This window comes from Engraulis encrasicolus, chromosome 16 (genome assembly GCF_034702125.1).
Source record: "Engraulis encrasicolus isolate BLACKSEA-1 chromosome 16, IST_EnEncr_1.0, whole genome shotgun sequence".
NCBI lineage: Eukaryota > Metazoa > Chordata > Actinopteri > Clupeiformes > Engraulidae > Engraulis > Engraulis encrasicolus.
Genome location: NC_085872.1, coordinates 26,770,175 through 26,784,891, shown reverse-complemented (window position 1 = coordinate 26,784,891; position 14,717 = coordinate 26,770,175). Strand labels below are relative to the sequence as shown.

The 14,717-nt window shown below is 43.1% G+C and overlaps 2 protein-coding genes across 2 annotated transcripts in view; one reads left to right on the top strand and one right to left on the bottom strand.

Annotated features, from left to right (window-relative positions):
* The first annotated feature begins 390 nt into the window (after positions 1–390).
* Positions 391–13,972, top strand: clul1 (clusterin-like 1 (retinal)). Its single transcript, XM_063219168.1, has 10 exons — positions 391–586; positions 2,203–2,347; positions 3,244–3,392; positions 4,205–4,375; positions 6,050–6,286; positions 6,686–6,890; positions 7,584–7,706; positions 8,383–8,597; positions 9,276–9,454; positions 10,726–13,972. Exons 2-10 carry the CDS (start codon positions 2,245–2,247, stop codon positions 10,742–10,744), a joined length of 1,401 nt encoding a protein of 466 aa, XP_063075238.1. The 5' UTR covers positions 391–586; positions 2,203–2,244; the 3' UTR covers positions 10,745–13,972.
* Positions 13,081–14,717, bottom strand: part of yes1 (YES proto-oncogene 1, Src family tyrosine kinase) — a 37,619-nt gene continuing 35,982 nt past the window's right edge. The window contains exon 12 of the mRNA XM_063219167.1: positions 13,081–14,549. Coding sequence (XP_063075237.1) covers positions 14,341–14,549 — 209 coding nt within the window. The 3' untranslated portion in view covers positions 13,081–14,340. The remainder of the gene's footprint in view (positions 14,550–14,717) is intronic.

Sequence of the window (14,717 nt, the reverse complement as noted above, 5' to 3'; positions counted from 1 at the left end):
AATATACATCTGAATGCATGCGGAAAACCAGCCGTTAATGCACAGCAGCTGTCCAAAGTCTGTGACCTGTCAAGGTTAGTGGCTGAGGCTGAGGCTGAGGCAGGCAACTAGCGATTCCTCTGCACTTAACGTCTTCATGCTGCTCTACTCTCAGTATATTCTCTGGATATTTGAGAAGCAATCCTTACCCTATTTAACAGGGCTCTCGTAACGGCATACATAACACAACGTCCCAGAGGTCCATAATAACCTCTAATGCCAAACTGTTGCTGACAGGATTATCCATTTTGTAAAAGCAAAGGATATGTGGAAAATAAGAATTCAATTATATATTCTATTTTCTGTTCCATATTCTATAATCTATATTCTATAGAAAAAGTAGGAGTGTCTCAGAATATTCACAATATTAACTCACAGAAGAAATGTATGTTTGACAGTTAACTCTTGGATTAGAAGAGCAAATAGGCCTACGTTAATTGGATCACTACTGGCGCTACGCAGCATAAATAGAACACTCAAGGCAAAGTCAACAACACACTCATCCTCCACACACCGTTTCCAGACAAGGACTCCCTCCTCTCCACTGGTAAGTAAACTTACAATTTATCTTTGCAGGACATAAAACCATTGCCTCTACCTGAAGGAGGGATTTTGATGTGTCCATTTATCTATGTGTATCTAACAGCGACAGGTATATAGACAGATAGTTTAAACCACCTATGTATCATCATTGTGTATGGCAAATGCTAATTCTTATAACATTCTCCTTGAAAGGTTTATATTTCACAGTAGGCCATACAATGGCATAGTGTATTTGTTTTGTTGGACTTTGTAATTGGTCTAAAAAAGGTGTGGATTTATGAACTTCGATGAAGATCTAATTATGTTCACCGTACTACTAAATAACAACTAAGACAAAAAAAAAACAGTAATAACAAACTAATTACCGACATGCAACAGATCAAGTAGCTGGCTTGTCCTCTATCAAAAAAAACCTCACATGCGCAGTGGACAGGATAACAGGATAGCCTGTCCCTCTCTCAGCCTATTAACTAACAATTGTGTAAGTCATTGCTCTGCAATTGGATCACTCATACCACACGGGCACACTGGGAGTGTAACACCTCACACTGGGCAGCAGACAGTGATTTTTGTTGTTGTTATGACGTCAGGGGGGCAAACAAGCTTGGTCATGCTCGCATTTGCCTTGAACTTCCACAAAGTGTCGCCGGAGCCCTTAAATGACTTACCAGACAAACAACATATGGCCGAGGCAGGACGAGGCAGTCGGACAGTTGGAGGCAAATGTGAGACACAGAACGCCAAAAGCTGTTTACTCCTGGGTGCAACTTCTGACACATAGTGTCCCAGCCTGGACTTATTGTCATGTGGCATGCTCCCCTTAGCCCCGTTACATAGCTTTAAGCTGCACATTGTGTGATGCCAGGGATTTGCATGTATAGGCTGGGAACTGGAAGGGGTCAGCCAAAGTTAATCTGGTGAATTAATGAGTGAGATGTAACATAAACAGCCCATGGACTAGATGTTGCAACAAGAGGTCAGTCAAAGGTGCTTCTGAATAATCTTTCAAGAATATTCCACTCCACTGTTGACCTACTGTACTATACTCTACTCAGGATGTTCGTCCTCAGTTCCAGCTCCACATTCCTATCTTTGTTTCAAATCTCACTGCTGCATACCTGTGTTTTAATCTGCTGGCCAGATCTTTCCGTATATTCCCACCGCACCAAAGCAGAAAAGTAAAAAGTGTAAGAGAATAAGGGGAGAGACAGAACCGCCACTTGAACAAAAAAAAAAACATGGCAAAATGTTGACCCCAAAACTAAAGCCTGATGTTCTGCCAAAGCTGCTCCCCAGCCAGCTTGCTTTAACCTCTCGAGTCTCCACTTACCTATTTCTACCCCCTAGTGGTGAGGCCTTTCCATGTGATTCTTCACCATTCAAAACAGACCTCATTATATTTGGGGGAAAACCTAATGACTGATCGATCTGGCATTGTGTGTGCAATGCATATGTTTTATCCTACAAATAAGTGGGTTTCCTATCTACTGTATGTTTGGAGTTTTGAAGGAAATTAACATAAATAATCTTTTTTTCTCATGAGTTTGTTTCCTTTCCATTAAACATCTGATGCTGCATTGCGACTGTCTCACGCAGATCTCTCTTTCACATTGTGCCCAGTTTTGCTTTCCTCTGTGACGTGTGAAGAGCAGTGTCGTGAGGATGAGGGCCCTCGCTGTGGCTGTCGTGCTGATGGCCTCTCTGGGCGTCTTCCACTGTGCCAAAGAGGGGCCCTTTCCCGGCATTTCTGAGGAGACCCTGAAGCGTGAGTACACACACACACACACACACACACACACACACACACACACACACACACACACACACACACACACACACACACACACACACACACACACACACACACACACACACACACACACACACACACACACACACACACCTATCTGAGGAGACCCTGAGTGAGTCCTCCTTTTACTGTACCTGTGCAAAGGAAGTTAAAGCTCAGCTCAGCTCAGGACTTAAAGTGACACTGTCCCATTTTTCGAAATTATTTTACACCTCTCCTTGAGTTAAATGATTGAGTCTTACCTTTCTCCTGTACTTTCAATCGTTCTCTGGGTATGGCAGTGCACATATTACCTCTAAGCTAGTAGCCTGATAAACCAGACTAAATGTGGATGTCTAATTTAGTCTGGCCTCGATGCATAATACATCCGAAGACTGTTGATGAGAACAACCTTCCCTCAAAACCCTGCCCGCTTTGATTCAAAACACATCTTTGCGTTGTAATTGGTTTGCCAGATTCATGGCATTCTGGCTTCATTGAATCATTATGCGAGGCCAGACCCACCCGTAGACAAAACATTTTGCCGTCCAGCGGGTGGCGCTGGTTCACCAGGCTACTAAGCTAGCAGTTAACATTGAGTCCGATGAGACCAGATGGCGGCTAACTGACAGTATCACTTTAAGACTTAACCCCTCCACATATATGATGGCATTCTCACTCTGCCTCACCTCTCTCCACATTTAAGCTTGTTTTCATGCGGCCTCTTCTCTCTCCTTTTTGTGCTCTCATAATGTGTTATTGTTCCAATTAAATTGCCACTTTGACTTATCACTTCCACATCAATATATAGTACATAGCCTACTACAGTAAGTCACACACAACTAAAACCTGGTTTGTGATTAATCTTGCAGAGCTGTCTATGGAGGGTGAGAAGTACGTGGATGAGGCTGTGAGGAAGGCCCTGTACGGCATCAAGCAGATGAAGGATGTCATGGCCAAGAACGAGGAGAAGCACAAACACCTCATGACGTCCCTCCAGCGCAGCGGCGAGAAGAAAAAGGTGGGGACTTAAAGGTGCACTGTGTAGGATTGTGGTCAGAGTAGGTATTGGCCTTTTCATCGCCGCCCCCGCCGTGGGCTTCCATATTTCCACTAACGTGAACGCTCCATACCGTCATGATGGAAAAAAAAGAACTTTCCATTGCCGTTGTGTTGTGTTTTAGTCTCTGTATGTCTTTGAATGTCTGTTCATTTTGTTGTTTTATGTTATATGTTCTGTAAAGCGTCTTTGGGTATTTAGAAAAGCGCTATACAAAATTGATGTATTATTATTATTATTATTATTATTATTATTATTATTATTATTATTATTATTATCAACAATGCTACTCATTGAAACTGTGCTGCCTATGGCCTGTATCGGAGAAGATCCACCTTTTTGTGTATGAAAAGGGCATTTTTCCCAGACATAATGAATGCTCAGTTTGATGTTGGTGGTAAGTATTCATGAAAAAGGTAACATTTGTGAATAGGCAGCAGGAATTCTGGAAATAAACTACAAATATTACACAGCGCACCTTTAACCACATCACCTCAGTGCTAATGATGAGTCTTTGGTTGGTTCAGCAACTCCCTGTTATGCAAGGCTGACTGAGCTTTCACAATCCATCTGAAGGAGCATCTTAATGACCTCTGTTGTTAATTACATTGTCTTTTCAGCCTCACTTCACACGATTGTGTTTCTCAAGCAGCGAGAAAGCCCATTTCTATTATTCTTCATCTCGCCGTTGAACACAATAGCTTTCAAAAACTTCCACAATACACAAAGAAGGTTGGACATTTAGATAAACCTTAACCGTTTGTGGCCACCAGGGGGCAGAGGAGCTCGTGGGAGAGATGGAGAACAAGCTGGGAGAGATGGAGGAGCGGTGCCAGGACTCGGTGGCAGCCTTCTGGGAGGACTGCAGACCCTGCCTGGAGGAGAAGTGCAAGGCCTTCTACACCTCCACCTGCAGACGCAGCTTCTCCGCCTTCACCAACAGGGTACTTAGGCCACCGTAGTGTACAGAATTGTATAAAGTAGAAGTAGAAGTACTCTTATTACAACAGCAAGAGTGTGATATTGTAATATCTTACTGCAAGTGTTGTAATTACATATTTTAAAAGTACTTCTACTTCTAGTTTACAACTCTGGTAGTGTAGTGTACAGCAGTGCCTCCTAATGTGTACCACTAGGAGGGACTTTGACTTGGAGCAAAGTCACATTGGTATTATGAGGGAGAGATATAGGGTGTGAGTTAATATAAGGGGTACTCAGCGCATCATGTCCATAGACTAGAATAATAGAGTACCAAAGTGCATGAAAGTCCTTGTGCACAATCCTTCAGCTGTCAGGTGCAGGTGTAAGGCAGGAAATAGTGATCAATATGAAGAGTTCATTAAACACCGCACACTGGATACTGTTCTTTTTTTCTCTTTATTTTTTGGAACTTCAAAAAATAAAGAGAAAAAAAGAGTATCCAGTGTACGGTCAACTTTTCATATAGAATAGAGCAGGGATTCTTAACCTTTTTGATGTCGAGGCCCATTTTTTCCAGTGCACAGTGTCCCGGGGCCCATATTAATACCTATATTTTATTATATTACATTATATTAGGCTATATTATATTATATTATGTTATATTATATTATACTATATTATATTGGGATAATAATATAGTATAATATATGATAGAAATTATAAATAATTAGGCTATTACTGAAGTAGCCTATTTGTTTCCACAAGGGATAGCCTACCACTGTATTAATTAATGTTAATGTTAATCTCACTTATTTAAGCTCACTCCTCAAATCCACTCACAGTTTAACAAGCCAGAGTCATTCACACATTCGAATGCCGCTTTTCTGCTGATGTGAAAACTCGACGTGAAAAGAAAAGAAATTCCACAGCCGGATGGAAAACTTTCCAGTACCAACCATAATTTGTGAAAGGATTAATGTGTGAATACTTGGACAAGTATAATGGATAAAGAATCAGTAGCTAGAATTATTTTGAGTAACCACGTACACCTCATTATTAACTAATAAAACGTGATGATATTAGGACACAGAAGACGTCGCCAAATCAGCTGGAAACCGGTTGGTAATTTCTCTTTTTCCAAATAGCCTATTGCAACGTGTGTTACCGTCTTGTTCTTGATAAGTCTCCTCCCCCAAACAAAAAACAACGGAGTGTAGCCTAGTCATTGCGTTATGACAGAAATGCGTTCAGGAAAAGGCGCACAATATTCTTAGTGCGTAAAAAAAACTATTCTTAGTGCGTCTGAAGCATTTGGGCTAACGCTACTCGTCCATACAGTCCCACGGCCCTGGCGGCCCACTGGTGTGAAACTGAAAGTTGTCTGCGGCCCTGAAGGTTGTGCGCGCGGCCCAACTTTGGTCTGCTGCCCTATGGTTAAGAATCCCTGGAATAGAGTACCCTTGGAATATCCTGCCTAGCCAATAAGGTAATCAATTCTGATTTCTGGTGCTAAAAGGCATCACTGATTTTGTCCCTGTCCCCGTCACTCTGTCCCGGTCCCTGTCCCTGACCCTGTCTCTGTTTCTCTGTCTTTCTCTTTCTCTCTCTCTCTCTCTCTCTCTCTCTCTCTCTCTCTCTCTCTGTCTCTCTCTCTCTCTCTCTCTCTCTCTCTCTCTCTCTCTCATCCCTCCTCACAGGTGGGCAACTTCTTCCGCAAGGTGGGCACCCACTTCGGGCCGCCGCGTCGTTCTGAGGAGGCGGTGGTGATCGAGGACGGCCCGACGGAGAGCCCCGAGCAGGAGGCGGTGAGGATCGAGGACTCCTTCAGCAGCCTGCTGGCGAAGGTGGGCGGCTTGGTGAGCCGCTGCGCCGTGCTCGTCTCCCGCATGCACCGTGAGCTCGACGCCAACTTGCGCAAGACCTTTGACCCTCAGGTAGGTGATGGGCGATATGGCAAAAATGTCGTCTCACGATTTTTAAATACAAAATTTCGATTCCGATTTTTTTATCATGATCTTCCATCGAAAAAATAAAAACAACAAAAAAACAAAAACAGGAAGTTTATATATTTGCAATTTGTGATTAGCAATTAATTAAATGTAAATACACTGATGACACTCTCATAAAGTGCACTATTAGAATACAATAATATAACGAATAAAAGTGAAAACAAAAACACCAAGTAAGTAGACATCACTCCGATACTGATAGTAAATCCTCACTGCAAGACGATCTATACGATTTCTTAACTTTGGCAGATTCGTCACGATCTTGTACTCACGATTCGCAATTTCACGATTAACGATTAATATCGCCATATCGCCCACCCCTAGGCCCAGGCCGAGAAGATGGAGATGGAGATCGCGCTGCCATCCCCCGGCGAGGACCTGGACTCCGGCTTCCTCAAGGGTGTGGGCCTGGACGAGGTGATGGAGTCCTTCTTCGACTTTGGCCGCAGCGTGGTGGAGGAGTTCGGCGCCGTGCTTACACAGGTGTTCGACGACATCGGAGACGCCGCCGAGCAGGAGAAGAAGAGGGGTGAGTCTGTGTTTTTTTCAGTGCTTGGGAAGAAACCACATGTGTACTGTACGTGCAAGGGTGTTTAATCCTGCACTCACTGGTCTTCAATTCTGGTTTTTGACATGATTGGTGTCTTGGCTGTAATGTTTTGAGACTAGGGGCGCCACCAGAGGTGAAACTTTTTGACAGCTCTAGGGGGTCTGGTGGTGACAGGAGGTCCTTTGAATACTATTCATTTATTATTTTAATAGCATTGCTGGCTTGTACTTGTAGCTGTATTTGTATTCATGTAATATTTTAATAGCATTGCAGGCTAAATTTGAATTTTTTCACTGGGTCCAAGATTTCTAGCGGTACCCCTGCGTTTCTTGGCATGTAATGTGCTGAAAGCGGTATCCGTGTCTATCCTAACTGTTGAGCCTGGTTTCTCATTGGCATGTACAGTATATATGTCTGTGTTTTGGAGGAGGAACTGTTCCGCGAGAAACCACATGTGTAGAGTAGAGTAGTATACAGTAGAGTAGAGTATACTTTTATTAATCCCGAGGGACATTAAGGTGTCTAATAGCTTACATAGATACACAAATACAAGCAAGAACAAGAAAGGTGTACAATCCTCACTGGTCTGGCCTTCTGGGTGAATATCACTGATCTCGTCTGTACAGTAAGTAATGTGTTGAATGTGTGTGTTGGTCCGTGTGCGTGTTGCAGAGAGGGAGCTGTTCCCGCGCTTCCTGGAGAACAGGAAGCTGTGCCGGGCCCTCCGCAGGCAGTCCTCCGAGTGCTGGCAGCTGCAGCACCAGTGCTCCGCCTGCCAGGGCTCCACACTGTCAGGTAAAAAGGCACACTACAATAATTACTATAATATGCATACATGTCATGCGCTCACACGCACACGCACACACACACGCAAGCAGGCACGCAGATGTAAATATCTTATGTTAAACCACTTATGCTGTCAGGTAATCACACATACACACACACACACGCATACACACACACACACACACGCATACACACACACACACACACACACACACACACACACACACACACACACACACACACACACACACACACACACACACACACACACACACACACACACACACACACACACACACACACACACACACACACACACACACACAAGCAGGCACAGCAGTATGGAGGAACATACTGTACATAAAAGTAGAAACACACACAATACAATGGAGGAAAACATTCACATACACGACTGATGACGTCGTGATGATGGTTTCCAGTTATACCCTTGTTGCTATGGAAATCAACAAGTTGGAGAGTTGGAGAGTTGGAGTCGATTCTGTACTTGTAGAGAAGTAGGCCTAAATAGCATCTGTTACTTCAAGTGTTGCTTGCATGAAGCATCAATCCTCTCTACACGAGTATTTGTGCTGCAGCTGTAGTACAGTAGTTCAACTTGAGATATTAATATCTGTGTGTGTGTGCGCGTGCGTGTGCGTGTGTGCGTGCATGTGTCTGTGCGTAGAGTGCCCCAACATCAGGGACCTCAACATTGAGCTGGGAGAGGCAGCTGAGATGCTGGAGGCCGCCAAGCAGCAGTACGAGGAGGTCCTGGACATCGTGCAGCGCCACACGGACGACACGGTCACCTGGCTGAGCAACATGGCCGCCGAGTTCGACTGGGTGACCGAGCTGGCCAGCAACAACAGTGCCCCCGACGACCTCTTCAGCGTCATCAGAGTAAGGGGTGCAGACACCACACAGACACACATGGGGGTCATCACACCACAACGAAAATATACAGTACCTTATTGTCTTTGGACATTAAGATGATAAATTCAGATTATTGCGTAGAAACAACTACCCTCCTGTAATGCCATGTATGTGTGTAGGAGGCTGTAGTAGATATGCACTGGACTGTAGTATCTCTATGATGGCACTTTATGTATATATGTATGTATGTATGTATGTATGTATGTATGTATGTATGTATGTATGTATGTATGTATGTAAGTATGTATGAATGTCTATGTGTTTTTTGTTTTGTTTATAGTTTTTTTGGCGGCATGTGTATAAGTGTTGTGTGTGTATGTAGCAGCTATGTATGTCCAAGACAAATTTCCTTCGGGACCATTAAAAAGAATCTTGAATCTTGAAATGACAGACACGGGGGTCATCAAACAACAACAAAAAATATGCAGTACCTTATTCTCTTTGGGCATTAAGATGATAAATTCAGATTATTTTGATGATTAAATTAAGATAAGATTAATATAAAGTTCACTGTACAGTATTGTACTTGTGATTGTAAAACCATGGCAGGCAAGCTGGAAATATGTTTGCAAAAAAGGTTCGAGTCTCCTAGTAATGGTTCACGTACTGCAGTTGTCCTTAAATTTTTGTCTTTAACACTTACAGGTGCAGACACAGATTGGTGAGGGCGAGAGCGGGCCAGACGGCAAGACTAAGGTGCAGGTGACCATCCTGAACTCTCCGCTCCTCACGCTGTCCGTGCCAGCCGAGCTGGAGGTGGAGGGCCCTGACTTTGTCAAGTATGTGGCCGAGGAGGCTCTGGACCAGTTCAAGCAGAGGGTCCGGTGAGTTACTTTTGTTTTCTTTTATATAAATACAGCTCTGGCAAAATTTGAGAGACCACTTCGAAATGTTCAGTTTTCCATGGATAGGTATGTGTTTGAGTAAAACAAACATTGCTATTTCATTGCTATAAACTACCGACAACATTTCATCCGAATTTCGAAAGAAAATATAGTCATTTAGAGCAGCGGTTCCCAAACTTTTTCCCCCGCGCACCCCCTTTCACATCTCAATGTGGTTCGCGCACCCCCTAAGCGAATGTTGCACCACCGCACATTTTTTGGGTAATCCTGATTTCCAATCGACCTGACGTTTTTTTCTGCCATCATTACAATGGAACTTATTGCATGACAAGTCTATGAGTTATAAATTACACTTCAGATGGATCCTTCCAGGATACAATTCATCAAACAATTAAAACTAGCTGACTGCTGGATAAAAAAACACACGTACCCACCATTTCTCTATTCAGCTCGCGCACCCCCTGGTGACAGGTCGCGCACCCCCAGGGGTGCACGCACCACAGTTTGGGAAACCCTGATTTAGATCATTCATTAGCAGAAAATCTCAAATGGTCAGAATAACACATAAGATGCAATGTTTCCAAATCATTGGCCAAATTTGGCTAATAAATGATCTCAATGACAATATTTTCTTTCGAAATTCGGAGGAAATGTTGTCGGTAGTTTATAAAATGAAATAGCAATGTTTGTTTTACTCAAACACATAACTATCCATAGCAAACTCGGAAAAATGAAAATGAACATTTTGAAGTGGTCTCTCAATTTTTTCCAAAGCTGTATATATATAATATATATATATATTAGCTTTTATGCAAACAAGGCAGTGAAAATGGAGACAGAAAACTAATGGGGAGAGAGAGATGGGGTAGGGTTGGGAGATGACCCAGGCTGGATTCGAAGCTGGGTCTCCATGAGCAAGGTTGCCCTTATATGGTAGAGCTAGTTGGTGCACTGTGCCACAAAAACACCATCCTCTTTTATTTTTGGTGGTGAAACAGACCAAACACAGGGCATTCGTTGCCTGTTAGACTTGAAACAGGCAAACGTTGGCCCTGACCATTTCATTATCTACGTAGCTGATTATATGTGCTTTTGTCTACTGAAAACACATCTCCACTACAACTGTTTAAATTTAAAGGTTAATATTACAGCACAATATAGCAAGACAAACATATCTGCTTTACATTATGTGAACATTATGTCCACTCACTGCAAAAACTAACACAAAGCCATTCTCTCTGTCTTTTCAGGCCAGGAGATGACAATTAAGAATGATGATGATATTCTTCAGTGGTGTAGATCAATGTTCGGGCACAGAAAACTGCAGGGAGCACCAACAAAAACGACAAAAAAGAGAAACCCTATGTATTTTCCTAGACTTCATGGGTTCCAAGTTAAATTACAGGCAATGTCTGAAGTCTTGTGTGTGTGTGTGTCCCACTCTTGCCCGGCAGTGTGAATGTGTGGCTCATGCATTTGGCACGTTAGACTACAATTTGCTCACCCAGTCAAATTAAGGCTCCATGTGTTAAACTAAATAAATTATTTTCCATATACAGTGTAAGTCACTTATTTAATGTTATGGCTAGCATTTGAACCTGATGTGAACAGTGACCCGTATTGTGCCATGTAGAATAAACATCGTTGTGTTGGAATGGACTCTGAAAGTGCTTTGAGTGGAAAAAAGAAGGAACTACAGCATATGAATCGTCACCTTTTAACTGTCCTGTCCTGGGCATGCATTTGTAAATGAATGGGGTTTGTGGACACTTTTTGGGCAATGTTACCAGTGCACAGAAAGGACACGCCACAGACCACAAAGCAGGTAAAAGCATTACATAAAAGTTTATTATGTCACTGTACAATTTCTTCAGATTAGTAAGTGTAGCCATCTCGGCTGCCAAGCCTCATACCCAGGGCGTTGTGATCTAGCACCTTCCATTTAATCTTTATTGGAGCTCTAAAAAAGAGAATTTCACACCATAGCCCTTTTCAAAAATGAGATAATAATGTCTGGGGAGAAGGGGGATGGGGCCATGACAGACAAGGCTGATATGTGGTTTTCTGCTAGAATGACATTGCAATTACCCCCTGAAGACTAAAGTGTCACAGTACAGTTTGACAAAAAAAAAACCCAAAGACTCTCCACCTCTCTTATCTCAGTAGGAAAAACAGTAAATTGGGTTAATTTGACCAAGAAACGAGTGGTGAGACTTGCCCATTGCTTCTCCCATAGGCATTACAGGTTCTGTCTAGAAAGACTACAGCACAACACATCGTCTGGGCACAGGTAGTAAAACATCCATTCCATAGACATCCATCTGTGTTCCTTTGGGCAGCCCACTCCACACATCTTCTCCACTTAAGTAGGACGTACAGTGCACAGACATACCTTAAGATGTGCCTCGCCCACCTTAATCACGTACCACAGCATTACACAAAACACAGGAAACACATCTGATACAGAGAGGAAAACACTTTCTTATAACCTTCTTCCAAACCAAGTCACAAATTAAGTTTCACGATGGACAAGCCATTTCCAGATCTAATAAAAGCTGACACTAAAGCTGCAATCGAGACGAAATCATCTCTTCGCAGGCACAGTCTATATATGACAATGGACAGGTCGTTCTGCTGGTGATAGCGATGAATTCAGGGTGGAATGTGGATGAAACACATTTGGCGGTTTTTGAATGCTCCTCCTCCATATCTGTGCTTGTATGTGGCCAAAAAGCCTGTATGAAATACTCTTCTACCATACACAGAAAAACCATTAGAGGGAGTGCAAATTCTCTGTGGCTGAGGCTTCTAGGTGAGAGGAGAGGTCACCTCAATGGAACAATGCCAGTACTGGGCGAGGGACTGACTGCAGTGGCCAACTCTCAATATTAATGGCCATAGAGTCTTTTCATGACTGAGGCATCAAGACATTATCCTTTGATGGGGCCAACGCGACCACCTTTATATAATTTACTTTTGGCAAATTGTATTTATTGAAAGCAGTCTTTAGGATTAATTTCACAGGGTAAAATGTTAGGTTGATGAGGTCTATTAAAACACCCATTTAGGCTAGTGGATTTAGTGATTGGTGCAATTTCTGAGGGCTGCATCACATTGAACCCTAGCAAGGAAGATTTCGTTGGGGAAGATTTGGATGCAGTGAAACGCAGAGACATTTGACTTATATATTGATTTCATGCTTGTACGTTGCTAGATGCATACTGGTCAATCACATGAGTTCTGCACCATTAGAATCATTTTATTCATACTTCACTTTTTACACCTGGAAATGTTGGCTGCAGATTTACAGATTGTTCCAAAACAAAATGGCAACAAAACTTGCTTTTTTGTTTAATACAAAGGTTCTGTAGATCAGCCCTTCACAGCCCTCAAAATACAGCTATTTTATGAGATATGATTCAATTTGTCAAGATGTCAATATATATTTTCAATCTGAGAAAGAAAATGTCTTACAGTTTTATTCTTAAAAATCCACTCATAATTTGCCACCAGTGTAGAAAAAGCAAACACATACAGACAAGCAACACTCAATCTCTGCAATTCTACCCCATGGATCCCCCATTTAAAAAAAAATCAAATGCATATGCTTTCAAAAACCCATTTCCCACAATTTATTCAGAATACATTCAAAATGGCTACTGTCCTCACTTGCCTCTTGATTCACTCAGCACTTCATGTTTGTCCCTCTCACACATTGGGCCCTTCTCAAAACCTAGTGCAGTGCACTTCCAAGTGTATCAGCCTAATTAGTCACGCCCAGTGATTGGATACTCTTTGGTGAACTCTACGGAATATCCAATCACTGGGTGTGACTGATACACTGGGGAGTGCACTGCACTAGGTTTTGAGAAGGACCCATTACCTCACTCCACACACATCAGTCGCAGGACAAGATCTCCCATGATCTACCACAGTTAATTGGTCACTTGATAAAAACTCACTATTGACACTAAACAAAAGAAGAGAAAGGGAAAAAAAGCAATCAAATAAAACTGAAAGGACTACACACTCATTATCCTCAGTCTGTCATTTTGTTCATTAATAATAATAATAAAAAAAGAATTTAGTGTGTTGTCAAAGAAAATAAAAAAATTGTAAAAACAGAAATGAAGTTTCATAGAAAGTAAGTATACCTTTGTGCAATTGTGAACCAGCCATTGCCTTTTTGTTTAGTTTCTTGCCCCTTATCCCACTTCAGCAGCAATCTTAGTGTTCGCGCCCCCCAATCTGCACGGTGTAGCTACAGAAGGGGCAAGCATGAAAATAAGTGACGAATCATTTTCAAGTCATCAAACACACAGGTTTTGCAGAAGTCTCCTCAAAGCACATTTTGCCTGCACATTGTTCAAATTGGCTTTGAGAAGAGGGGGCTGGGTGGCACATGACCCCATACTTACGGTGGGCAGGGCACAAGAACATCCATAACAATTGTTCAATCCACATCAAAGAAAAAAAATGAACTAAAAAAAAAAGAAAAGAAATTAAAATAAATCTCCCAAATTTTCTTTGAGTTTGTAGGATAAGGGGTTTTGGGAATTCTTTAAGGAGTAAGAAGGAAATGTACCACAGTAACTCAGTGGTTTAGGACCCTGGCTCACGCTACTTGTCTCTGTAAAGCAAGAAGGGTGGAATGGGGGAAAGGGGGAAGAGCAGGTTGGGGTGGGGGTTGGCTTGGATGGGATGGGATGAGGATTAGGGTTAGGGGTGTTGGCTGCAGCCCTGTGTCCTGCTGCTGCTGCTGCTCTCCACTGCTCCCATGTGGCTGCGATGGGGGTGATGGGTCAGCTAAGTGGTGGCCCTGGATGTGCTGTGCTGGCCTGGTGCAGCATAGCAGGTCCCTCTCTCTACAGGTTGTCCCCAGGCTGGTACTGGGGCTCGGTGGCCGTGAAGTAGTCCTCCAGGAAGGACTGGAGGTAGTCGAAGGTGGGCCTCTCGTCCGCGTCCTTCTTCCAGCAGAGCTGCATCATGTCGTGTAGGGACTCTGGGCAGCCGTTGGGACACGGCATCCGGTAGCCACGCTCCACCTGCTCCAGGACTTCACGGTTCACCATGCCTGTGACACACACACACACACACACGCACACACGCACACACACACACGCACACGCACACGCACACGCACACGCACACACACACACACGCACACACACACACACGCACACGCACACACACGCACACACACACACACACACACGCACACACGCACACACACACACGCACA

What these genes read in the sequence shown, in the direction of transcription:
- clul1 (XM_063219168.1), top strand. Translation starts at nt 2,245, where the DNA reads ATGAGGGCCCTCGCTGTGGCTGTCGTGCTGATGGCCTCTCTGGGCGTC. An exon ending in CGAGCAGGAGAAGAAGAGGG is followed by an intron (nt 6,891 to 7,583) that starts GTGAGTCTGTGT and finishes TGCGTGTTGCAG; the next exon opens with AGAGGGAGCTGTTCCCGCGC. An exon ending in CCAGGGCTCCACACTGTCAG is followed by an intron (nt 7,707 to 8,382) that starts GTAAAAAGGCAC and finishes GTCTGTGCGTAG; the next exon opens with AGTGCCCCAACATCAGGGAC.